The 27,819-nt window shown below is 33.6% G+C and overlaps 1 protein-coding gene across 1 annotated transcript; it reads right to left on the minus strand.

The window, feature by feature from the left end:
- Positions 1-1,300: 1,300 nt before the first annotated feature.
- Positions 1,301-27,816, minus strand: LOC131937265 (uncharacterized). The gene is made up of 30 exons (XM_059294552.1): positions 27,574-27,816; positions 25,873-26,000; positions 25,523-25,620; positions 24,009-24,087; positions 23,367-23,555; positions 21,853-21,951; positions 21,542-21,692; positions 20,692-20,840; positions 19,019-19,207; positions 18,745-18,843; positions 18,089-18,239; positions 17,795-17,919; positions 16,572-16,760; positions 14,925-15,075; positions 14,533-14,663; positions 14,143-14,331; positions 12,346-12,441; positions 11,839-11,989; positions 11,152-11,276; positions 10,602-10,835; positions 9,603-9,698; positions 9,274-9,427; positions 8,676-8,798; positions 7,413-7,528; positions 5,013-5,099; positions 4,769-4,840; positions 4,496-4,595; positions 4,046-4,255; positions 2,954-3,036; positions 1,301-1,716 (listed from the first exon to the last, which is right to left on the minus strand). The coding sequence occupies exons 1-30, from the start codon at positions 27,794-27,796 to the stop codon at positions 1,609-1,611; spliced, it is 4,095 nt and encodes a 1,364-aa protein (XP_059150535.1). The 5' UTR covers positions 27,797-27,816; the 3' UTR covers positions 1,301-1,608.
- Between the last annotated feature and the right edge of the window lie 3 nt (positions 27,817-27,819).

Here is a 27,819-nt window from a genome sequence, read left to right on the forward strand (position 1 = left end):
TGCCCCATGTGTTGAAAGGTTTGAAAAGGGGCATAACTTGATAACAGTTTTATGCTACAGTACTGAAAGAAAACAACTGACCAAAGATGAAGTTGACAAATTGAAGATGTCAACACTAAAGAATGTGGTTAGGTTTCTGTGAGAAGTTCTATGGAACCTACACAGAGAAATGTCATCAATGCTTTGAGTCTAATATTCATACAATTTTTGTGTCATGTAAAAAAGCAGGTAAAATTGGTTCTAATATAAATATTGGACCCATTGTGTGACATATAAAAAAGCAGGTAGTTTGGTCTAATATTAATATTAGACCCACTGTCTGGCCTGTGTAAATACCAGGTAAAATTTGATCTGTACAAGTATTTCACACATTTAAAATTACAGGTTTATTTTATGATACAAAGGTGATTGATTGCATGAATTATTGTGATCACCAGTCGTACTTAACATACAGAGAATTTAATAATACATATTAAAAAAATTTATATAACAAGCTAAAAAGAAAAAGAAAAAATTCTTTATTTAGTAAATGTGTTGGTCACTATAATATGTAAGAAATTTCATGAGGGACTAATGTTATTATTATTAAAAGATTGCCTGCTTTACTTTCTTGCTTTCATTAAGTTTTTTATTTTTGTTTTATTGTCCAGATTTTTAGAAATAAGAAATTTAAAAATTTTAAATAGTAGGACAATGTTTAGCTTTTTAAAACAGTTAATACCATAGTTAATTTTCTTCTTTCTGTTGACTCTTATTAAGAGTCTTAATAAATACATAACATATTTGCTTTAAAACCTGATCAATAGCTTGCAATGACTTGTTACAACTACAACGTTGGCTAGCTATGTTTCAATTGTTTACTTAATGTCAGTAAATATTAAAAAGTTTTAACAATGCATTTTTTCACACTCGCACTTATACTTGATGGGATATTCCTGTCTAAGGCATAATAAAAAAACCTTAAGGCGCAAAAAATGATTTTACAACAAATGCTGCTTCGAGCTAAGGGCAAATTAAAGTAACATTGGTAACAATTATACACAAAAAATACCTACACAAAATGCTACTAGATCTTGGCATTTTAAAGCTCAAAATGACTGTAAGTGACAAAATTATTTTTTTTAAAGCAACTTTGATACAGCTAAAAAATACATTGGTCTATGGTGTAACAAGGCACGAAAACACCAATATATCACCATGGAAACACCAACATCACCATGGAAACACCAACATTACCATGGAAACACCAACATCACCATGAAAACACCAATATATCACCATGGAAACACCAATATATCACCATGGAAACACCAACATCACCATGGAAACACCAACATCACCATGGAAACACCAACATCACCATGGAAACACCAACATCACCATGGAAACACCAACATCACCATGGAAACACCAACATCACCATGGAAACACCAACATCACCATGAAAACACCAACATCACCATGGAAACACCAACAGCTCCATTAAAGCATCAGGGATAGAAGATGATGATGGCATGGGTTAGTATTTCAGCAGTCAAATAATTGTTTAAAATGTTGAGCTTCAAGGTGATTCTCATACTCCTACATGAGATGTATTTGTAGTGAGGTCTAGTCCTTTTCAATGTCTCTCTTGATGATAAGATACAGGATGGCAATGGTCAGCCCACACAGAACAGCCACATGAAACAACATTAATATTTTCTTGGCGAATGAGTACTGTGGAAAAAAAAAAGGTTGTAGTAGTTTTAACAGTCATTGAGTCCTTTTTTAATGCTGCTGAACACAAACATATCTTGACTTGATAATAATTGATTTTAACTTTTTGTAATTAGCAATTATTAATTTGAAAACAAAAGAGAAAAAAAAACTAAGCTAAATAATAAAGTAACAAAAAGTAAGAGACAAGTAAGTCAGGGTGCCGGCGAACGCGCCTGATTCAATTTGATGAATGAAAATAATGCCCCATCTTTTTCATAGTCTATCGAAATGTTTGAAACAAATGAAGGTGCCATTGCTCTCACGGGAAAGCCCAGGGCACCAAATTGAACACTGCAGGGGCTCCAGGGGATGCACCTGATTTGATATATAAAACGATTAGTGTTGCCCATTGTGTCGTTAGAGTAAAGCCTTTTTTTAAAACGAACGTAGGCGCCATAGTGCTGGCAGGGGAGCCCGGGTGCTTTGGGTCGTGCAATCGATGGGGCGCCGGCTGTTGCACCTGTTGCAGTTTTACTGCTAAATATAGTAGTAACCCTTACCCGCTATGCAGGACGCCTGATTTATGGATACCAAGTCTATTTTAGTGCTAACATAAACCGTGTAATGACAAAAATTGCACCCTCCCGGTGCCACCCATAAGAAATTTTTATATTTTTTTCGCAGAAATCTTCTGGGGTGTATTCTCATCTACTCCCCAAGGTTCATGGCACTTGAATGAGCATTGCCGAACCGCATCTGGCTTTTATTGTTATACACCATATATAGAGAAAAATCGCACCATTCCGGGGCATCGCCCTTGAGAAATTGAAAAAAAGATTTTTTTGCAGAAACCTCCCCTAGAGTGTTCTAATCAACTCCACAAAGTTTCATGGTGATTGGATGAACTTTGTCAAACCGCTTATGACTTTTATTTTTATATACCTTATATAGAGAAGAATTAAATCGTGCCCTGTCATGGTGCCACCTCTACGAACTTGACATTTTTTTTTCCCTAAGATACCTTCTCAGGGTTAGGGTCAACAACTTTGCAAAGTTTCATGCCGATCAGATGAACGGTGTAGTAATGCATAAAGGACAAACAAACAAACAGACAAACAAACAAACAAACAGACACAAATACATGACTTATATATATATATATATATATATATATATATATATATATATATATATATATATATATACATAGGTTATAAAAGCTTTGCATTCCTTGCCAAAAGAGAAAGTCACTTACTGGTGGATCTTTGCTTGAACTTTGTGCCACTGAGTCTGCCAGATCATCTGCATTGTCCAATGAGTTCAGCTTGTATTCATTTCCTGTAGCAACAAACACATCTGGCTTGATTAGAACTTAAAATACACTTGTAAACAGATAAATTCATTGGTGATAGACAAAATAAATTACAAGACAATGTAATTGTAATGATCAAAAGGATAGATAAAAAAAAGTTAAATACTTTAATTCATGAACAAAATAGTAGTTCTATGTGATTGGTCTACGGTATTTCAGTTTAAAATATATGAAGAAGAGACAAAACAGACTTGTTACAAATTAGAAAAGAATTGAAACAGGAAAATAAATAATAAAAAATAATAAAACTGGGAAAAACAATAAGTACTTTAAACATTGAAGATTTAAAATATAATGGCCAGTAGACTTAAAACTTTTAAAAAAGGGGGAAAAATAATATTTAAAAAAATGTGTTTTTAAGAATGAGGTAAGATACAAAAGAAAGAAATGTAAAAAAAAAATAATCAATAAATGTTGCTTGCATACTTATTTATCTAAAACATAATTAAAACGGTATAATACAATTCAATTTGTTATTAAGTGACAATTAGAAATGAAAATTTTTATGATCAGGGCAGCAAGAGAAGCCCTCAATCTTTGGGCCAGGCCCAGTATACTATGCATCTTAATATAAAAATGTTTAATCTGGTTATGTATAATTCAATTATTATGTCAAGCTAAAGTGAATAAAGCACCTAAAATATTATATCACTTATAAAAAAAACATTTGTTTAACAAATTGTCAATATTGATAAAATTGAATGTAATTCTATACAGCCTTCAAGAGATGGACAGTTGGTTATAGTAAGATTGAAGGGTTTTTAATTTTAGCGTGCTTTATTCTGATGCCAATAAAAGTAAAAATAAAAATAGTAAAATAAAAAAATAAAAACCAAAGAAACATGACTTCTCTTTAAATCTTTACTTTTAAAAGTGAGTTGTCAGACTTTTCTAATAAATAAAAAAAATTAATATTCTCAAGAGAAGCAGCCATATTTGTTTAGTTTTTACTGGAAAAAGGGAGGTAAGGGATACCTTTTTTATGGGATTTCTTGGTGATTCCGGTTATTCCGGGCAAATCACTTTTATAGACCTTACTTTTTGCAGCATTGGCCAGGTAATCTATAAGTGACATGATGAGAAAGAAGACAACATGCCAGGCGGCATAGGCTATCATAATGTAGAGGCCAAGTGTGCTGTCTACCTGGGCTTTGGGCAGGTACAGCCCCACTGTGATTGTTACAGCTGGAAAACATTGACGGACATTTTATGGCAGCATTCACATCTACACATATGTCACATAAATGGAGTGAATAACATATTAAATATTAGGTCAAACAATTACATGTAATAAAAAAACTGTTCTATACTTGCAAGCAATGATGAAATTGTATTTAAAAAAAATATATTTTTAAGCTATACTAATTGGAAAATCTAGTTTTAACCATGTTATTTAAAATTGTAAAACATGAGCTAATTAATGACCTGCTAAGATGTGGGCGGACATCCCCACAAACCAATGGGCATAATTAAAAACTGGCCTTCTGGGATGGTTTGGTGCACAACGTAACAGTGACATGAAGGGCTGCAGACATTATGTATACAACATGCTATTTATACATTTCAGATGAAAGGCATTATGATGTTTCTTCCTATGTTTGTGCATTTATTGGATACTCTAAATAAAGGCTTTGGCAAAATTTTTAAGTACAATTTATTTCTTACATTTAAATTCTAGAAATGAATGTAGGTACTCACGTTTATGACTAAGAGGCTTGTTGTGATAATTCCAAGAATGGGATGTGCCTTTTTATAATCTTCTCCTATAATCTACAATAAAAAAAATTATTGTTAATTTTTCAATAATTTCTTTTAAAATAAAAAATAATAAATGATAACATAGATTATAATACAAGTTTTATATTTTTATATGATTTTTAAAAAACAAAAAACTAGATTTAAAAATTAAAATAAAATGATTGGTTGAAACAGGTCAATTCACCTGACTGTAGTCTTTAACTTCAACAAAAATTAGGACAAAACCAGCACAGCCCAAGAGGAATGTCAGTACCATAGCAGCTCTGTGGATCTATACAGATGACAACATGACAGTTATATGACATGTGGATCTATACAGGTGACACAATGTAAGCATCATGACATGTGGATCTATACAGGTGACAACATGTAAGCATCATGACATGTGGATTTATACAGGTGACACAATGTAAGCATCATGACATGTGGATCTATACAGGTGACACAATGTAAGCATCATGACATGTGAACCTATACAGGTGACACAATGTAAGCATCATGACATGTGGATCTATACAGGTGACAACATGTAAGCATCATGACATGTGGATTTATACAGGTGACACAATGTAAGCATCATGACATGTGGATCTATACAGGTGACACAATGTAAGCATCATGTGGATCTATACAGGTGGCAACATGTAAGCATCATGTGGATCTATACAGGTGACACAATGTAAGCATCATGTGGATCTATACAGGTGACACAATGTAAGCACCATGATATGTGGATCTATACAGGTGACACAATGTAAGCATCATGTGGATCTATACAGGTGACACAATGTAAGCACCATGACATGTGAACCTATACAGGTGACAACATGTAAGCATCATGATATGTGGATCTATACAGGTGACACAATGTAAGCATCATGACATGTGGATCTATACAGGTGACACAATGTAAGCATCATGACATGTGGATCTATACAGGTGACACAATGTAAGCATCATGACATGTGGATCTATACAGGTGACACAATGTAAGCATCATGACATGTGGATCTATACAGGTGACACAATGTCATGACATATGGATCTATACAGGTGACACAATGTAAGCATCATGACATGTGGATCTATACAGGTGACACAATGTAAGCATCATGTGGATCTATACAGGTGACACAATGTAAGCACCATGACATGTGGATCTATACAGGTGACACAATGTAAGCATCATGTGGATCTATACAGGTGACACAATGTAAGCATCATGACATGTGGATCTATACAGGTGACACAATGTCATGACATGTGGATCTATACAGGTGACACAATGTAAGCATCATGACATGTGGATCTATACAGGTGACAACATGTAAGCACCATGACATGTGGATCTATACAGGTGACACAATGTAAGCATCATGTGGATCTATACAGGTGACACAATGTCATGACATATGGATCTATACAGGTGACACAATGTAAGCATCATGATATGTGGATCTATACAGGTGACACAATGTAAGCATCATGTGGATCTATACAGGTGACAACATGTAAGCATCATGATATGTGGATCTATACAGGTGACACAATGTAAGCATCATGACATGTGGATCTATACAGGTGATACAATGTAAGCATCATGACATGTGGATCTATACAGGTGACAACATGTAAGCATCATGACATGTGGATTTATACAGGTGACACAATGTAAGCATCATGACATGTGGATCTATACAGGTGACACAATGTAAGCATCATGACATGTGGATCTATACAGGTGACACAATGTAAGCATCATGACATGTGGATCTATACAGGTGACACAATGTCATGACATGTGGATCTATACAGGTGACACAATGTAAGCATCATGACATGTGGATCTATACAGGTGACAACATGTAAGCATCATGACATGTGGATATATACAGATGACAACATGTAAGCATCATGACATGTGGATTTATACAGGTGACAACATGTAAGCAACATGACATGTGGATCTATACAGGTGACACAATGTAAGCATCATGATATGTGGATCTATACAGGTGACAACATGTAAGCATCATGACATGTGGATCTATACAGGTGACACAATGTAAGCATCATGTGGATCTATACAGGTGACACAATGTAAGCACCATGATATGTGGATCTATACAGGTGACACAATGTAAGCATCATGACATGTGGATCTATACAGGTGACACAATGTAAGCATCATGACATGTGGATCTATACAGGTGACACAATGTAAGCATCATGACATGTGGATTTATACAGGTGACAACATGTAAGCATCATGACATGTGGATCTATACAGGTGACAACATGTAAGCAACATGACATGTGGATCTATACAGGTGACAACATGACAGTTATATGACATGTTGATCTATACAGGTGACACATTGTAAGCACCATGACAGTTATGTGGATATACATAGGAGAAAATATTTTTTATCAGGACTATAAGCACCAGACAGCTGTGGCTTTACAAAAGAGTTAGAATATCTAGGTCTTAAAAGATCTTAAAAAATTGTGAGTATCAAAATACTAAGTGAAAAAAAAATAGGAATCCCAAACTAGGGTTCAAATTTAAAAATTAAAAACTTACAGCAAACCACACTTTGACACCACAGGGCATACTATCTGGCCACAGAGGCTTGAGAAATCTGGCAAAGCCAATACCAATACTTGCAGACAACATCCAGGCAATCACCATTAAGCACCCTGGAAACAATAAAAAAGCAAATAAATAACTTGCATTTATTCAGAAAATAGATTTTTGAACAATATTTAGGCAAACAAAATGTATATACCAGGGGTCGGCAACCTGCCCAAGTGCCGACTTCTTCGAATATCGTTAAATGGGGGGATGTTATTTTATTCAGAGTGTTATTTACCTATCTGTCAGTAATCATTAGTTTCACCTAAATGACACAGGTTTTTTTAGTTATTAGCTTGATACGGTCAAGCTGCATACTGGACGGTGGGGTACTAGTTTACCCTGCATTCAGTAGGGTGGAAGATAAGCATGGTGAGGACTGAAGGACAGAAGTGACCGATACACGGTAATCAAACCAATATCCAAGCCAGTTAGGGGTCGTCCATAAATGATGTCACACTCGTAAGGGGGAGGGGGCGGGTCAGTAATTTTGTGACGGTGTGTGATGGGTGGAGGGTTCAGATGGTGAATTGTCACACTTCTGCATTGAAAAAAGCAATGTTAAAAACGAATTTTAGACGTTTTTTCGCGTTTTAGAAAACTGTTTTAATTAATTGTAATAGGAATTTATTAAAATACACTATTTCGACAGAGTTCAGACAAGATTTTGGAAAAATATCGATGTTTAAAAAAAATTCAACTGCAATTTTGAGGTGTGACGTCATTTTAGGGGGAGTCTGGCTTTTTGTGACGATGTGTGACGGACGGTAGGGGGGGAGGTAAAAACCTTTTTAAAAAAACGTGACGTCATTTATGGATGACCCCTTAGACGGAGTTTGTTAAGGCATGCCTGGCTAATGGGAGACACCTCCTGAGCCTGTGTTATCCGTAACATAGAAAAAAAAGTTAACAGCCTCTAAAGTGGATTGGAAAAGTCCTTAAGTTATATTATTTGATTACTAATCTTATTACTCTGGCGAAACATGTATATTTTTTATATGAATAAATATTTCATATTTAAAGCTATTTTTTAAAATAACAAATCAAATTTATTTACATATCAAATACCAAATATAGGAAACAAAATGTGGCTCTTTAGAAACAGGGAAATTTTGTAAATTGTAGCTTTTGGCTCTACTGTCTCAAAAGGTTGCCGATCCCTGGTATATACATATAAAATGATTGGCAAATGTAAACAAAGTCTTTTCTCACCGTGGGCTTGAATAAGTGGGTACTCTGTGTCTTCTAGTGATATATCAACACTGGTATCTTTAAAGTCTATCTGTGACTGGGTCAGGTACCTGTTTATACCATCATGCGGGTTAAGATGCCCACCTGAGAAGCAATGAAAAAAAAATTACCTGTTTATTGATTTTATGTTTTATACTTGACATGCTCTTAATAACAGAAGACACTTATGTAGACTGATAGTAAATGTAAAGTAGTCCAAACTAAATCCTAGAATAGGCCTGCCACACAAATAGACACTAAAGCTATATACAGGCAGCTATATAGAGTTTACATGAACAAAAATATCCATAACTATTTAAACTCATTTATAACATGAATCTTTTGAATCCACATCATGAGATCCTCTCCGCCATGTTCATTTTGTTGAACATGAGTGCACTATTAACTTAATGTGAGAAACCTTTCATTTTTGGGTCCAATAATAGGGTTCTAGCCCCCTCCCCCAACACCCTACTGTCCCTGCCAGTGGATCCACTGTACATGGTTCATTACTTCAAGCTCAGTTAACCATTATCAAACAAATGGAGCGGCAAGACATGTATTGTACTGCTAGAACTACCTGGAGATGCCGCACCCCTAGCAGAGATGAGATGCCAAGGTTGGTTGAGGTCAAAGATCTTTGAGTTGTTGGCAGATGAAGCTTCCCTGTGCACAATACACTCCAGCAATCCATCAACAAACGAGGCTTTGGTGACAGTGATTCCTTCTTTAGGCTGAGGAAAACAACATTTTAAGCTAACTACACTCCAAAAATTATCATAACATTATTATAGATATTTTTAAAAATTCCATTAGGTTTATTTATAAAATTAAAGTGCAGATAGCTGAGGTTTGATGAAATAAATGCCAGGCCTTACTTGGATGAAGAGAGTAATCAATGAGACTTACATTTGGTAAAGGCAGGTTGTATTGACCTGGGTTAGTTGACTGGTAGGCATCAACATTACCATTGTAGACTGTACAAGCGAGGACACTGGCTACATCCTGGTACAGATGGTGTTAGATGGTAGGAGAGATGGTGTTAGATGGTTGGACAGATGGTGTTAGATCATAGGATAGATGGTGTTAGATGGTGGGAGAGATGGTGTTAGATCATAGGATAGATGGTGTTAGATGGTACAAGTACAAGAACAAGTATATAATTGTGCAAGTATCTTTCTTCTTCTTCGTTCTTAATTTTTAGTGTTGGGAGGGATCGAGCCTTATCTGTCAGAGGGTTTGAACTCGAGACTTTTTTTTTCGAATTTATCAACCATGAGCTTTTTGCCGACTCGACCATGCTTCCATCACAATTAAGGATACGTGTCAACTGGTTATGCGCCATTGAGGCCATTGACTCCGACTTCAGCCTGCTTTTCTTTTTGGATTAGCTTCTATAGCCTCTGTCCAACCAAGAACTAACCACAAGTCAGCAGTTGTTTGATTTAGAAGTTGTCTCTCCTAGAAGAGTGGCTGTCCCCAGCTAACGAGCCTCATCAACCCGAGGGTTCGAACTCGAGACTTTTCGGCTTAGCAACCATGAGCTTTTACCGACTCAACCACGCCGACCCCACTGTGCAAGTATGATAAGGGAGGTGGGACAGGTTGGCCATGCAGTAGAGAGCTAAACTGCTAACCCAAAAGTCTTGAGTTCAAATCCAGGTTGAAATCGGTCAAACGTCACAGAGTTCACCTAGTTAGCGTTAGGTAAAGTAAAGGCAGCTGGGCATAGTGCTGACCATGTTATCCCTTCATATGCCAAGGGCAAAGAAACAGACAAACTCCACTTTACTTCCCCTTTCACTGTCAGGGCTTAACTTATTTAAGGGAGACAAATTACGTTGGGATGTATTTGATTATTGAGGATTCTCATATAATAAATAAATTAGTTATTACATTTCAACTTACCATTTTAGCAGCATTACTGAAACCAATGGCGATGTAATGGTTGCCAGTGCTGGCCACTTTAGACTTGAGAGTGATCTCAAACATGTTAGTACTGGCCACTTTAGATCTAGAAGCTGTCTCAGACCCACGGCTTAAAGGGGCCCAGCCAAGAAGCAGGTCGCATTCATCATTTTTACAGTTGCTATAGCAACCTTTCTTGCTACCGCAGTCTGGGTCCTTTCTAAACTTTCCTGCCTTTAGTTGAAGAATTATAAAATACATACAGTGTGTGTCAGTTCTAATAAACAAAATACTTAAAGAGTTAGAATATTTAATTTTGTCAAACCATATTTTACAGAATGATCTATTCTAGCAATATAAAATGAGACACAGTGGCATACAGCATGTTGAACTAGTACTATATAATGAAAGACAGTGACATAGATCCTGTTGAAAAGATTATACTGCTAACCATATTTTAAACCTACATCCTCCACCAATATAAAGTCCATAATATCAACAGTATAGAACATCCAGCTAATGACAGAGAAAGTTGCTGACCATTACTTACAGGTGGGGATGGTGTGGTTGGAGCCACCACACCACCAAATGTGACGTCAGTACTTGTGCTGGTCAAGTTGACCTTGTCTGATGTCTTGTAGCGGTTGGAGTTGTCATGTTTTTTTAGAGACCCATCTGAGAACAGAGAAATCTTTTATGCAATTTTTTTTTTAATTAACAAAAAATAATTATTGTATGTGTCATTTTGCTGTTACACATGGACAGATGTTGATTAACTGAATACGTAATGTTTTTCCAGAGGCATAGCGAGGGGGGGGGCGGGGGGACATATGTCCCCGGGCGCCGACCTTAGGGGGGGGGGCGCCAAAATGGGTTGGAAAAACAAATTGAAAGTTTGAGAGGGGGGTGCAAATGAAAAGTTCGACGGGGGGGGGGGGGGGGGGGGGGGGGCAAATAGAAAGTTTGAGGGGGGGGGGGGTGCAAATGAAAAGTTCGACGGGGGGTGCAAGGTGCAAATCGAAAGTTTGTCCCAGGGCTCCGGGAAGGGCTGCTACGCCTCTGTGTTTTTCCAAGCCAATCTGCAGTGCTGTGTTTAAGGAAAACTAAATACTACAAGTAACATTTCTTTAACATTGGGACATACATTTTAATTCTACAGTCTTAACTTCTATTAATTAGTTATGTTACAAGCAAAAATTTGGAGCTGGTCAAATATGGAAGTTAATGACAGACTTACCAGCATTTGTGTCTCCTCTAGCTGTGATCAGATAAAACTCTCCTGTCAGGTTTTGAAATTTTTCATTGCTGCTCTCCTTTCTCAGGAGGAAAGAACACTGTAAAATGCCATCTTGAAAAGAGTTTTGTGGATTGGATACACCCTCAGTAGGCTAGCCATATGTGGATGATCACATATTTTTAGATTAAATTGTGTTTAATGATGTGAATCTTTTCTAGCATGTGGTAGTAAAGTACATAAAGCATATCTGGTTGTATAAAGGGTTATATTATAGTATCAAAATAATGTAATGTTTAGTTAAGCATTACAGGTTGTATAAAGGGTAAAAGTATCTAAATAATGTAATGTTTAGTAAAGCATTACAGGTTGTATAAAGGGTAAAAGTATCTAAATAATGTAATGTTTAGAAAAGCTTTACTGGTTGTATAAAAGTTAATAGTATCAAAACAATGTAACATTTAATAAAGTATAATTGCTCATATAAAGTGTGAGTACAAAAGAACCTACATTTTGTAGTGGGATATTGCTGTATCCAACAGTGTGGGATTTAACTGCAGTCACAGCACCATTATGTGTCACACATGACACAACACTTGCATCACCCTGCACAACATAAGGGCTATTAATAGAAGCTTACTCCTACAGAAAGTCATATTCAACACACAGGAAGAAAACATGCATAAATGTTGACATTTGTTTCACAGTGCACCTATCATATTCACATGTTGACATTAAAGTATTATAGCTAATTTACTAGATCTAAATCACTAAAGTAAATGATGAAAATAAACAACCAAGAGATACATAGACTTACACTGATCATTGATTCAAGAAATTAATGTAGGTTTATTTATGGTCCACCATAAAACTTACCATGGCTGTAAGAAATTAATGTAGGTTTATTTATGGTCCACCATAAAACTTACCATGGCTGTAAGAAATTAATGTAGGTTTATTTATGGTCCACCATAAAACTTACCATGGCTGTAAGAAATTAATGTAGGTTTATTTATGGTCCACCATAAAACTTACCATGGCTGTAAGAAATTAATGTAGGTTTATTTATGGTCCACCATAAAACTTACCATGGCTGTAAGAAATTAATGTAGGTTTATTTATGGTCCACCATAAAACTTACCATGGCTGTAAGAAATTAATGTAGGTTTATTTATGGTCCACCATAAAACTTACCATGGCTGTAAGAAATTAATGTAGGTTTATTTATGGTCCACCATAAAACTTACCATGGCTGTAAGAAATTAATGTAGGTTTATTTATGGTCCACCATAAAACTTACCATGGCTGTAAGAAATTAATGTAGGTTTATTTATGGTCCACCATAAAACTTACCATTGCTGTAAGAAATTAATGTAGGTTTATTTATGGTCCACCATAAAACTTACCATGGCTGTAAGAAATTAATGTAGGTTTATTTATGGTCCACCATAAAACTTACCATTGCTGTAAGAAATTAATGTAGGTTTATTTATGGTCCACCATAAAACTTACCATGGCTGTAAGAAATTAATGTAGGTTTATTTATGGTCCACCATAAAACTTACCATGGCTGTAAGAAATTAATGTAGGTTTATTTATGGTCCACCATAAAACGTACCATGGCTGTAAGAAATTAATGTAGGTTTATTTATGGTCCACCATAAAACTTACCACTGCTGTAAGAAATTAATGTAGGTTTATTTATGGTCCACCATAAAACTTACCATGGCTGTAAGAAATTAATGTAGATTTAATTATGGTCCACCATAAAACTTACCATTGCTGTAAGAAATTAATGTAGGTTTATTTATGGTCCACCATAAAACTTACCATGGCTGTAAGAAATTAATGTAGGTTTATTTATGGTCCACCATAAAACTTACCATTGCTGTAAGAAATTAATGTAGGTTTATTTATGGTCCACCATAAAACTTACCATGGCTGTAAGAAATTAATGTAGGTTTATTTATGGTCCACCATAAAACTTACCATTGCTGTAAGAAATTAATGTAGGTTTATTTATGGTCCACCATAAAACTTACCATGGCTGTAAGAAATTAATGTAGGTTTATTTATGGTCCACCATAAAACTTACCATTGCTGTAAGAAATTAATGTAGGTTTATTTATGGTCCACCATAAAACTTACCATTGCTGTAAGAAATTAATGTAGGTTTATTTATGGTCCACCATAAAACTTACCATGGCTGTAAGAAATTAATGTAGGTTTATTTATGGTCCACCATAAAACTTACCATGGCTGTAAGAAATTAATGTAGATTTAATTATGGTCCACCATAAAACTTACCATGGCTGGCTGTTCATTGAAGCCAAGGGCCACATATTTGTTGTCCCCAGAGAAATAAGATTTGAGAACTATTCTGTAGTCATCTCCCTCCTCCTGCCATGACATTTCCCAGCTGCATTTGTTTACAGCACAGTTGCTATAGCAACCTTTTGTTTTTCCACACTGGTTGTCTTTGTTGAAAGTATTTTCCTGTGAACAATTTGTATTTAAATTATAAACATGGAAAATAAACTTGCAAACTTCAGTTGAGAAATTAGGATATAAACAAAGCTTTTCCACATTTAAAAAAAATAATTATTTCTTATATTTTGCATTAGTTTTACTAAATATGAAAGTATATTTAATTAAACATTAGATTGATTTAAAAAAAGAAAGTTTTATAAAATGTACTGGTGTGGGCGGGATGGTTGTAGTTGGTTGTGTGTTGACCGATCCATCAAATGACAAATCTGTCAATGCATTGGCCAGGTTGATTTTGTCCGCTGTTTTGTAGCGCTTTGAATGTATATGCAGTGTTCCATCTGAAATATTGAAATATTATTTTCTATTTGAAGCATGCCAACATGTTTATATAAAGGTTTTTTATTTTTAAATTTGATTACTTAGGCTAATATGAAGCAATGCAATTATTTTACTAGATTAGAATTTAATTTAAAGTGAAGTAAAGATTTTATCAATTTTCCTAAATTTTAGTATGTTTTAAATTATTTTGCCCACTTAACATCTATACATTTTGTATATCAACATTAATTACAAAGAGAATGTGGTTAAAATAAAATCACCTGCATTTAAAGGGCCTTTAGCAGTGATGAGGTACCAAGGCTGAGTAAGGTTATAAATCTGTGGGTTGCTACTTTCTTTCACTCGCAGGAAGGTACAAGAGAGGAGACCTCCCACAAGTGTCTTGTTCTGATCACTGATACCCTCAACAGTCTGGGGATATTTGATGTTTATATTTGATAGTGTTACAGATTTGAGTTATGATATTGGTGCTAAACACTCACCAGTCTGAGGGTGTTTTTCTATTTGATCAAGCTAAAGAGTTGAGCTATGATCTTAGTGCTAATTAAACCTTACAACAAATAATTCTGTTTTCAGTTTTACACATTGAACAAGCTCCAGATACAAAAGGACCAAAGATACCAAACAATGTTTAACATCAGAAAGTTAGATGCTGGTAAGATAATGTACATAGTTGAATATTAGTTACTTTTAATTATCTTTTAAAATTAACAAAAATAGTTGCTTCATCCAATCTTAAAATTAGCGGCTGTATTAAAAGGGATATTTACATTAGTTAGTGGTGTGTTCCCATAGCCTTCGTTATAAGATGACACAATGCTGACAGTTCCACCACGAGCTACACAAGACACAACACTGGCTGGAGACTAAAACATAATTTTTATAAGTTCAAACAGACAGCAGTTAACATTTCTATCAACATTTTGTATAATATTTATACATTTTTAACTTGTAAGTTCAAACAGACAGCAGTTAACATTTCTATCAACATTTTGTACAATATTAATACATTTTTAAATTGATGTTGTAAATATTGAAGCTAATAAATTATATAAATCCATATTAATGTCAAAGGACTTATTTAATATTGACCACAATAAAGATTTCGGGGTAAAAAGATTAGTCAAAATATTTTATCATTTGTTAAATAAAAACAAATCATGCAGGTAAAATTTACTAGCTACTTCCTAAAAAAAGAATCATCAATAACAATGTATAGCTGTGGCAGCTCAAGGTTTTAGACGTGACTTTGATATGAGTACTTCTAATGGGAAGTAAAGATTGCTGGGTTCTGTTTGTACGATCCCTTCACATGTAATACAGCTTACTCTACTTCACCTATACACTTGACTCTCAGGTCAGAAACTATTATTTTAAGTACAAATATAAATAATGTATGAGACTACGTTACATATGATGTGTAAACAATATTTCAGCCAAAACTCACCATGGCTGGCTGATTGTTAAAACCCAATATTTCAGCCAAAACTCACCATGGCTGGCTGATTGTTAAAACCCAATATTTCAGCCAAAACTCACCATGGCTGGCTGATTGTTAAAACCCAATATTTCAGCCAAAACTCACCATGGCTGGCTGATTGTTAAAACCCAATATTTCAGCCAAAACTCACCATGGCTGGCTGATTGTTAAAACCCAATATTTCAGCCAAAACTCACCATGGCTGGCTGATTGTTAAAACCCAATATTTCAGCCAAAACTCACCATGGCTGGCTGATTGTTAAAACCCAATATTTCAGCCAAAACTCACCATGCCTGGCTGATTGTTAAAACCCAATATTTCAGCCAAAACTCACCATGGCTGGCTGATTGTTAAAACCCAATATTTCAGCCAAAACTCACCATGGCTGGCTGATTGTTAAAACCCAATATTTCAGCCAAAACTCACCATGCCTGGCTGATTGTTGAAACCCAGTGCCAGCCACTGGTCCCCATTAGAAACAACAGCTCTGATTGTGATCCTGTAACTGCTGCCTGCATCCTTCCAGGACAGCTCCCAGCTACACTGTGAACCCCTACAGTCACTCCAGCAGCCTTTTGATTGGCCACACTCTGGGTCTTTTGTAAAGCCAGCAATCTGAAAGATTTCATAAGTTTACATTCAAAGTCAATTGAGCACATTTTCTTATAGTTAAATACACTGTCTTTTACTTGATTATTTTTTATAACATTAGTAATGATTTTAATCAATCTGAAAGATTTCATAAGTTTACATTCAAAGTCAATTGAGCACATTTTCTGATAGTTAAATACACTGTCTTTTACTTGATTATTTTTTATAACATTAGTAATGATTTTAATCAATCTTAAAGATTTCATCATAAGTTTACATTCAAAGTCAATTGAGCACATTTTCTTATAGTTAAATACACTGTCTTTTACTTGATTATTTTTTATAACATTAGTAATGATTTTAATCAATCTGAAAGATTTCATAAGTTTACATTCAAAGTCAATTGAGCACATTTTCTGATAGTTAAATACACTGTGTTTTACTTGATTATTTTTATCACATTAGTAATGATTTTAATCAATCTGAAAGATTTCATCATAAGTTTACATTCAAAGTCAATTGAGCACATTTTCTGATAGTTAATAACTGTCTTTTACTTGATTTTTTTTATAACATTAGTAATGATTTTAATCAATCTTAAAGATTTCATCATAAGTTTACATTCAAAGTCAATTAAGCACATTTTATGACAGTTAAATACACTGTCTTTTACTTGATTATTTTTTTAACATTAGTAATGATTTTAATCAATCTTAAAGATTTCATCATAAGTTTACATTCAAAGTCAATTGAAAATATGAAAATATACTGTCCTTTACTTATGGTTTTTTTATAATAGTAGTAATGATTTCAATCAAATTAAAAAAATTCTAAGTGGTTTAACATTAAATGGTAATCAAAAATAGAAAAATAGTTCAAATAATTTTCTGCTATTTATTATAAAATTTTTAAACTTATTTGAAATAGGCTTTAATATTTGTATTTAGAAAATTATTTAATCAATGATAAAAACTTTAACTATTGTCTAAAAAAAAAAAGAAATGTAAGAAAAATAAAAAGCTAACTTAGAGAAGAGTAAACAACAATATAAGACCTACCACTGGTCCTGAGCTTGTGGTTTGAGGGGCTAAAGTTGTGGTGATAGGGTTGAGTTGTATGGATGTCTTATTTGTGAGCTCAACCCGCACATCAGTTTTGTAGCGATTTGTATGTCTAACAAGCTCTGAACATATTAAAAATTAATTAGCTTTTATGTGATTAGCAAATGTAGAAGTCTTGTAGTGTAATAGATTTTGTTATTCTGTGGTTGCCACCATTTTAAACAAAATTTATGGTATTGTCCATAAAAAATGTAAATAAAACTTGTATTAAAACTAAACATTTCAACTCACCAGGTCTAGCATCTCCTATAGCTGTGATAAGATACCAGGGCTCTGTAAGGTTGAAGAGGTGCAGGTCAGTACTCAACTTCTGTCTGCTGAATGTGCACTGTAGCACTCCATCTTTGTAGGATGATGCAAGGTCACCTATCTCTTGAGATGGCTGAACAAAAATTAAAGAAAATTATGTATTACATTTGGGCAAAACGTAATAGGCCTGCTTGACTTATTTATGATGGTTTTACCCATAAAAATTTACAGAATCAACTATACTATTCATACAGAATAGATTTGAGGATAGAATTTTTTTAATAAGTTTTAGAATAAAGTATAAACTGATATAAACTGCTAGAACCAACAATTAACTGTTATGTTTGTCATGACTAAAAAACACTCTCTAATTTACATGCTGTATGCAGGCTTAAAGAAAAGTTTATTTTAGGACTTGATTTTTATCTAAATTTTGGAGCATTTGTTGACGACACAGGACTATTTTTTAGTTAAATAATATGACATCCAGATTCAAATAGTTAATGCAGGTAATTGTTAAAAATGCCCGAAATGTCTTCTGTATTAATGGTATTGTGAGTCTGTCATATCTACTTGATATTAAATTGACTTAGCTGTTAAATTAAGTCAATCATAAAACATTCAAAGCTTTCCCTTACCTTGGGCATTGACTGGTACCCATGTCTTACTGTTGTGTAGCCAACTTCTACACTGGTTGTTCCATTGAAAGTCAGACAGGAAAACACTGAAGCTGGGGCCTGGTGAGAGATGATGTTATTGATTCTATGGTGCAATTAGATAAGTGTTAGAGATGTAGGCCTAGTAGCCTACTTAGTAAGACTTGTATCTAAACTAGGATATATTTTTCAATTTTTATAATTATCAAGTGTAAGGTTTACAACTATTTACCAATTATATAATGAAGTATCTTACCATCATGGATAAATTGCTGAAGCCAAGAGATACATATTTATTATCTGAGGTGAAAAAAGCCTTGAGTGTGATGGTGTAGTTGTCTCCTGTATCTTTCCAAGACATTTCCCAATCACATTCATTGTTTGCACAGTTGCTATAGCAACCTTTGGACACACCACACTCAGGATCATTAGCAAATTTTCCACCCTGCAGGCAAGGATAATTTCTTTAGTTTAGGATCCTAATGGCACAGAGTTTCTTCTATGATGAGTTTTAATATACATCAACATTAATTTCATTTAGAAACAAAAGAATATAATAGTAAAATAAGCATTTTGCTACCTACTGATTAAAAAGGTCAGAAATTTTTAGTAATTTACAAAATGTAAAAAGATAATAATTCACACGTAAGTTATTTTTATCTCATTGTAAATATTTTAATGTAATAAATGGCATTTAAAAAATAATGCTAGATTGTTTTAGTTCTTTGCCAAAAGATAGATAAATGTATGGATGGATGATTTCGTGTTTACATTTTTCAAACAAGATGTAAGAACTGTTTTGTGAATGGCAAATGATAGAATCATTAATTCTCTCTTTACAGACTAGTTTCCAGTTGTTTATCAGGGATTCCTGGTGTAAACTAGTGACTAAGATATAATTGTATTTTATAAAGTGTTAGGCTGGTGACTAAGATATAATTGTATTTTATAAAGTGTTAGCTGGTGACTAAGATATAATTGTATTTTATAAAGTGTTAGCTGGTGACTAAGATATAATTGTATTTTATAAAGTGTTAGGCTGGTGACTAAGATATAATTGTATTTTATAAAGTGTTAGCTGGTGACTAAGATATAATTGTATTTTATAAAGTGTTTGGCTGGTGACTAAGATATAATTGTATTTTATAAAGTGTTAGGCTGGTGACTAAGATATAATTGTATTTTATAAAGTGTTAGGCTGGTGACTAAGATATAATTGTATTTTATAAAGTGTTAGGCTGGTGACTAAGATATAATTGTATTTTATAAAGTGTTAGGCTGGTGACTAAGATATAATTGTATTTTATAAAGTGTTATACTGGTGACTAAGATATAATTGTATTTTATAAAGTGTTAGCTGGTGACTAAGATATAATTGTATTTTATAAAGTGTTAGGCTGGTGACTAAGATATAATTGTATTTTATAAAGTGTTAGGCTGGTGACTAAGATATAATTGTATTTTTATAAAGTGTTAGCTGGTGACTAAGATATAATTGTATTTTATAACGTGTTAGGCTGGTGACTAAGATATAATTGTATTTTATAAAGTGTTAGCTGGTGACTAAGATATAATTGTATTTTATAAAGTGTTAGGCTGGTGACTAAGATATAATTGTATTTTATAAAGTGTTAGCTGGTGACTAAGATATAATTGTATTTTATAACGTGTTAGGCTGGTGACTAAGATATAATTGTATTTTATAAAGTGTTAGGCTGGTGACTAAGATATAATTGTATTTTATAAAGTGTTAGCTGGTGACTAAGATATAATTTGTATTTTATAAAATCAGTTATTTGTAATTACAGGTAAGAGGTAATATGTTTAACAATGAGGGATGAAAATGTTTGTGAAATTTCCTAAGTAATGACAAATGACAATGCCATAATAAATGCTAAAAGGATGTATTATTGAGAAAAATTCCTCTACCACTTTTGGTGTTGTCGTTGCCACTGTTGAAGCAGTGGTTGTCTGAGGGGGTGAAGTTGTTCCTGGGAAGAACTCATCTACCGTCCTTGATGCCAAGTCAATTTTGGTGGCAGTTTTGTAGCGATTTGTGATGGAATGTCTTTTTATATCTGTTGGTTAAGACAACACGACTGAGATTATGACTGGGTTTATAAAATAAAACAATCAAGACGTTATGGAGAAATGCATAAAATTAATAATAATACTTTTGGCTGTCATGGAAATCTGAAAAAAACACTGCTATTTTTAGCTAATTTTCAAAACTCTGAGGCTTTTGGAAAAAAAATTCTGTTACAATCATCCTTATTAATATACTTATTAGTTGATGTTTTCAAAAGTTTTGTAAAAAAAAAAATTCAAAATTATGAAGAGTTTGGATTCTGCATTGTCTGAACAGAGATCCATTAAATTTTCATGTAAACCAGAGTGGAGGGAGGGAAAATATTTTTGATTTTGTTAAGTATTTCTAAAACTATTTTCATTTTTCAGCAGTATTTACAATATAAAATATATTAGCTTCCCTTTACAAAGTTTATAAAACTTATTGTCTAAAAAATTAAATATAAAGAAAGCGCAAAATAACTTTTAAATGTAAATAACCCAATAAAAATGGATGCCTTTTTGTTCTATGTATACTGATCTCCAAAATGGATTTAATACTTCTATTAAGTTGATATTGAATCTTTGCATAAAATACACATTAAAATCATTAAACATTTTTAAAAATCAAATTAAACCATACAAAATTAGACTACAAAAATAATATAACATTGATAAAACAGCAACACTGTTTTGTAAAGAGAAAACCCACTAGGTGCAGCATCTCCTATAGCAGTGATAAGATACCAGGGCTCTGTAAGGTTGAAGAGGTGCAGGTCAGTACTCAACTTCTGTCTGCTGAATGTGCACTGTAGTACTCCATCTTTGTAGGATGATACAAGGCCATCTATCTCTTGAGAGGGCTGAAACAAAGCATGATAATTGTGAGCATCTTTAAAATTAAATGTTGGCAATCATTCAATACAAATAATATTTATGATTTTTTACAATAGACAAATATATAATGTTCAACTGTGTTTCAAAAAATTAATATTAACTATTAACAATTTAATTGTTACTTACATCTGCAAAAGGAGTGTACCCATGTCTTCCTGTTGTGTAGCCAACTTCTACACTGGTTGTCCCATTGAAAGTCACACAGGAAAATACTGAAGCTGGGGCCTGGGGAGGGGTTAATACAACACAAGACTGATGACTGATATCAAGGGGTTAATACAACTAATCAACACAAGATTGATGGTTGATATCAAGTTTATACAACTAATCAACACAAGATTGGTGGTTGATATCAAGTTTATATAACTAATCAACACAAGATTGATGGTGGACATCAAGTTAATACAACTAATCAACACAAGATTGATGGTTAATATCAAGTTAATACAACTAATCAACACAAGATTGGTGGTTGATATCAAGTTTATATAACTAATCAACACAAGATTGATGGTGGACATCAAGTTAATACAACTAATCAACACAAGATTGATGGTTAATATCAAGTTAATACAACTAATCAACACAAGATTGATGGTTGATATCAAGTTTATATAACTAATTCACACAAGATTGATGGTGGATATCAAGTTAATACAACTAATCAACACAAGATTGATGGTTGATATCAGTATCATTTTTTTATTTTTTGTCATTTCTTTTATATTTTAAATAATGCAACAAGTGACCTATTAAGGCACTAAGATATAAATATAAAGCAATCAAGTTTTCAAAGCTGTGAGTTTAATTATAGTTAACGAGCCGACCCGCGGCATATCATACGCCGCTATTTAGTTGTTTTATTTTCTACTTTTCAGTAATTCATAATTTGTGAATTCGACAATACCAATGCTGCCACTGAAAATATTAGCTTTAAAACACTATCAGCAGGTCGTTAAGAACGATACTACCCCCACTCTCCTTTCCCCCAACCCCTACCCTACACCCATCCACCCCCCCCCCCCCCGTGAAAGCGGCCTCCTCTTAGTTACCTCCCCTAAGTTTAAAATAGTTTCAGACTAAATTATCTCCCCCTAATAGCCGTCACTAAACCCGCTCTATGATTGTAAACATTTAGCGTGAACCACAGCTCACCAGACCATGTACGGGTGGGGTGGTAGGGAGCGCGCTTACAGCTTGTTTTCTAGCGTCTCCCAGAAGAGAATTATATATATAGATGCTGCAATGTTTTTAGCATAATCACTAAAAAATACTTGATAAAATGTTACAATTAATCACAAATGGTACCTGCAGTGAGGTTAATACAATAAGTAATAAAACAGATAGTGTTAGTTACCTCACAAGTTAAAGACAGTTACAAATATTTTTAACTGTCTTTAACTTGTGAGGTGACTAACACTATCTGTTTTATTACTTATTACAATTAATCACTGATAGACAATTTATTTGTCACTTATATTTGTACTTTATACTGCTTAGCTGGTAGGAATGTTAGAGTTGTCTAGTGCTAGATTAACAGTCTAGCAGTGTTCTACTTGATTAATGTATTCAACAATTTAGGGCATTGGTTACAATAACTGGAATGAAAGAAAAAAAAATAATAAACATTGCTGTATTACCATATTAGAAGTATTGCTGAAGCCTAGAGACACATATTTATTATCTGAGGTGAAAAAAGCCTTGAGTGTGATGGTGTAGTTGTCTCCTGTATCATTCCAAGACATCTCCCAATCACATTCATTGTTTGCACAGTTGCTATAGCAACCTTTTGAAATACCACAGTCAGAATCACGAAAAAATTTCCCAACCTGAATAAAAAGATAATTCTTTCAATTAAAGATTAACACAGCAACCAGCAATTCTTTTTGTGATAAGTTTTATATAAATGAACACTTTAAATCAACAGGGTAAATGAACACTTAAAAACAAAAGAAAGTATTAGTAAAATTATAAAAACAAGATAACCACTATAATTAATTTAGCAGATTACTATGAGATTTTAATTTGTTTCTTACTGGTTCATTTTTTTTCTAAATGAATTATTATTATGCTTTTCAACAACAACAAAAATTATCATCTTAAAAAACACTTGCTGTTAACAGCCAAAAGCTTAAGAATGAAGTTAAACTGTTGTGTTTCTTTCTCAATATTATTTTTTTATGTCTGCTATTATTATATCAGTGAGAGAAAGAAAATAAGACAAAGTAGTAGTACATGAAAGCAATTTTAAAGAATTAAAACTACCAATGTGGACAACTCACCTGGGGTACTGCTGGTTTGATGGGAGCTGAGACGACATTTGTGAAGTAATCTTTCATGCCATCCCTCACTACTGTAGCCCTATAATACAGCAATACACACAATTTTATACTTCATATTTGAAGATTAGTAGGGTTACATTGATTTTTTTTAACTAATTAAAGTGACAATGAATGACATAAAGATGGCAATGAAATAAGACTTACACAAGGCAAAGTTTTTGGTTGAAAAAATATAAATATTTTTACAATTTTGGCACCATGTGTAAAAATTAAGAGACTCAATTTTCATCCACTTGTTTTTTATTCTTTTTCATTCTTAGTTTTAATGTTGGATGGGATTTCCTCCAACACAATGAAGTGTAATGTGTCAACCTGATGTGCACAATATAAGCCATTTACTCAAGTTTCAGCCTGCTTTTCTTTTAGGATTTGCTTCCATTGCCTTGGTCCACCCAAGAATAAACTACAAGGCAGTAGTTGTTTGATTTTGGAATTTTCTCAAATAGATGGGTTGCTGTACTCTGCTATTGAGCCTCATCTGCCCATGAGTTTAAAGTCGGGACTTTTTGGTTTAGCAATCATGAGCTTTACTGGCCCGACGATGCCAAACTCCTTACCCACTTCAAAAATATTGGTTATATGTTAGTTTGGTATATGTTAGTTTATCTTTAATGACAAACATGAAATATTTAGTTTTTAATTTAATTTGATATTAAATGAGTCATTAAAAATAATGCATTAAAAGATTACTAAATACAAAACAAGGAAAATGACTAGGTGGTAGCTATTTGTGAAATGAATGAAGGATGTTTACAAATGTTTAAAGCCAAGATGGACACAAATACAGGGCAGATAATAACCATTACAAGTTGATATTTTGAAAGCTAATGATCTGCTTCAAACTAATGTTTTTAAAACTTCAATATTGACAATTTTACAATTCCAATAGGCGTGATAAATGTTGTAATAGCTTCCCTCTTAATGTCCTATAAAACATAACTTTTCTTTGTATATATTAATAAAAGTGTTAGTATTGAAAATATTTCTAGGACACTACTAACATTATAAGCTAAAGATTATGTTTTATGTATGTTCATGTTCTTATTTTGAGAGCAGTTAAAAGATTGTTTTTACTGAGGCAACTAAAAAATTATCTTTTACTTATTTCATTAATAATGTTATGACAGAAAAAACAAAACAAAACATTTTAGACTCAACAGGGTAAAAAATCTATAGTGTGAGCATTATAAATGAGACAGATGAAGTAGAGTTCACATGTTTTTATGATTTCGGTATTGAAAGAATAATGTGTCTGACAGCCTTTATATTTTCCTGACCACATACCCATCACAGCTAGCTGGACACAGAAATTCCCTATGGACTAGAATTTGGTTATGGAATTAAAATGTTGGGGTAACAAATTGTGTGCTTCAAAGCTTTTCCCTGCTGCTCTATGGTGTAATGTGTTTGTAAAATCACTTTAAAAATTTTGAAAACATTAAATAGAATCTTACTTAAAAACCAAATCGCCATACAAAGTTGAAGGCGCCGTCCAGTTAAACTTGACTGAGGATTTGACATCAGTATTGCTGTGTGTTAATGCATTACCAGTCTAAAAAAGATGAACAAGCAAATGGCCAATAGTTTGAAAACTTAAAGCTGGGTTCCATAGTTTATAGAAATAAACTTTTAAAAAGGTTTATAATTAATAAGACACTTACATATTAATTATGCATTAAAAAAAAATTTAAACAATAAAATTACAGGCTATTTATCATCGAAAACTTTTCTCATGTTTCGAAATATAAAAACTATCAATAGTTTTTTTTTTTAATTATCGAAAGAACCAAGACAAGCAACTTACTGTACTATTGCAAATAATATGGTTTGTGGCGTCATGACTAAATGTCCCTATACTGTCACTGCCTGTAGATGTTCTGGCAGAGATGAGAAACCCCTTGAACGTGGAACCCTGTGTGCCAGAGAGTGATCCTGTCAAAGAGCCAAGTTTGTTAATTTAATTTTAAAGTAATAGCATACCTACTTTCTTATGTTTGTTAGTGTATTTAAAGAACTATACTTCTAATTTACAAACCAGCAATGTATGTTTTATTCTTAAAGGCATTACATTGTTCAATAATGGTCAGTGTTAAATAAAATAGCCTGCTTTACTGCAATGACTAAATTACTAGACCTGATAGGCTATTACTATTACATGAAAATAACATAATAGCTGACTAACAGCCTCTCACATCAACTTTCAAAGAGTGTATAGCTGTACTGTCAGAATTGTCAGCAATCATACTCAGCTCTGCCCTGGAAGAAACTCTGCAGGTCACATACAGGCCTATATAAAGGCCTAGAACATATAAACATAGGCCTGTATAGAATGGTATAGATAGATCTAGATAATAATTAATTTTGATTCAGAATGGAAAGATTTTTTTTAAAATGCTTGATTTGTATTCCTGTAATTTTAGAGAAGACACTAGATTTGACTAGATTGATAAGACACTAGACAGGGGCTGTCAATGACTCCATGTCATTGCGTCATGTTGGGCATTGTTGGGGGTAGATCTAGATCTAAATCTATGTGGCATGTGTGTGTATTAGATACTAGAATTCTAGATCTAGATTTCTAGATCTAGATCTAGAAATCTAGTGACAGTCTGAGTCTGTATTAAATTATTACTGAAGTAGTACTGTACAGGTGTGGAATTTCTCACTTTGCATTTGCTCAGAATACGCTATAGCCTACATTATGAAACACCGCCTCTTTTCCTTTGTGATTGTATATTTAAAGTTGAGCCTGTTCCTTCTTTGATCTTTATTATTCTAATTTTTAAATAACTTATGAACTTTTAACTATTTTATGATACAAAAATTTAATGAATGGGACGCTACTCTAACAACCCGCGGCTGAGATAATTTAGCAGAGTTGGCCTACTTTGTTATTGTTTACTTACTAGATCTAATACTTACGGTTCTATTAATTGTACTATAATTTATAGTTATCGTTTTTTATTTATGCCTAGGTCTAGATCTAGAACATTACTTAGATATTGTGGAACTTCATTTGTATGTACACATACACAATCTAAATTGTTCATCATCGAAATCTTCATCGGCTTGAAACACCAAACATTCATTACATTTATTTGACCTGGTATTGTAGAGATCCATAATAAGTCTTATTACTCGTATAAAGTTTTGAAACCCAAATAGTTATCGTTATTGTGTCACAAAAATTAGCATTCTCTTTTCTTTTCATTGCGCGTAAACATTTTTCAGTAAGTTACTGTAACACATTGAACTAAAAAAAGAAAATAGTCCTAAAAATACTAATTGGACAAACTAAACAAATAGGTCTACAGAAAATATATGTTTAATATATGTAATTACTGTGTGCCTTTGTTGTTCGTGATCTCTATTATAGGCTTACAGTGTAGGCCTATACATTTTTACCAGGCAAATATTTTGACCGGTTATTTCGTATGTATACGGGCGAGTTTATGTGTGTATGTGTCTAAAGAAATAGAATGTGTAGCAAAGTTTTTTGTTTAACCTTCGATCACTTCCCCAGGCGAGTACGTTGATTTACTTAAAATCAGCTGGAAGGGAGCAGGGCCTGACGCTGGTGTGGAGCCATGGTGGTTGGGGAGCATAGAGTTGCATGCAGTACCAGGGGCGCCACCGCTATATCCAAAAGCGGTGTTGGTTAAAACAGCACAGATGACGACAATGAAAGAAACCCTCGCGGGAACACGTGCTGTCCTGTAGGGCGTCATTTGAAATGGTCGTCTGGTGCACA

The sequence above is a fragment of the Physella acuta genome, unplaced genomic scaffold (genome assembly GCF_028476545.2).
Source record: "Physella acuta isolate Inbredline_101_S28 unplaced genomic scaffold, ASM2847654v3 ptg000205l, whole genome shotgun sequence".
In the NCBI taxonomy this organism is placed as follows: domain Eukaryota; kingdom Metazoa; phylum Mollusca; class Gastropoda; family Physidae; genus Physella; species Physella acuta.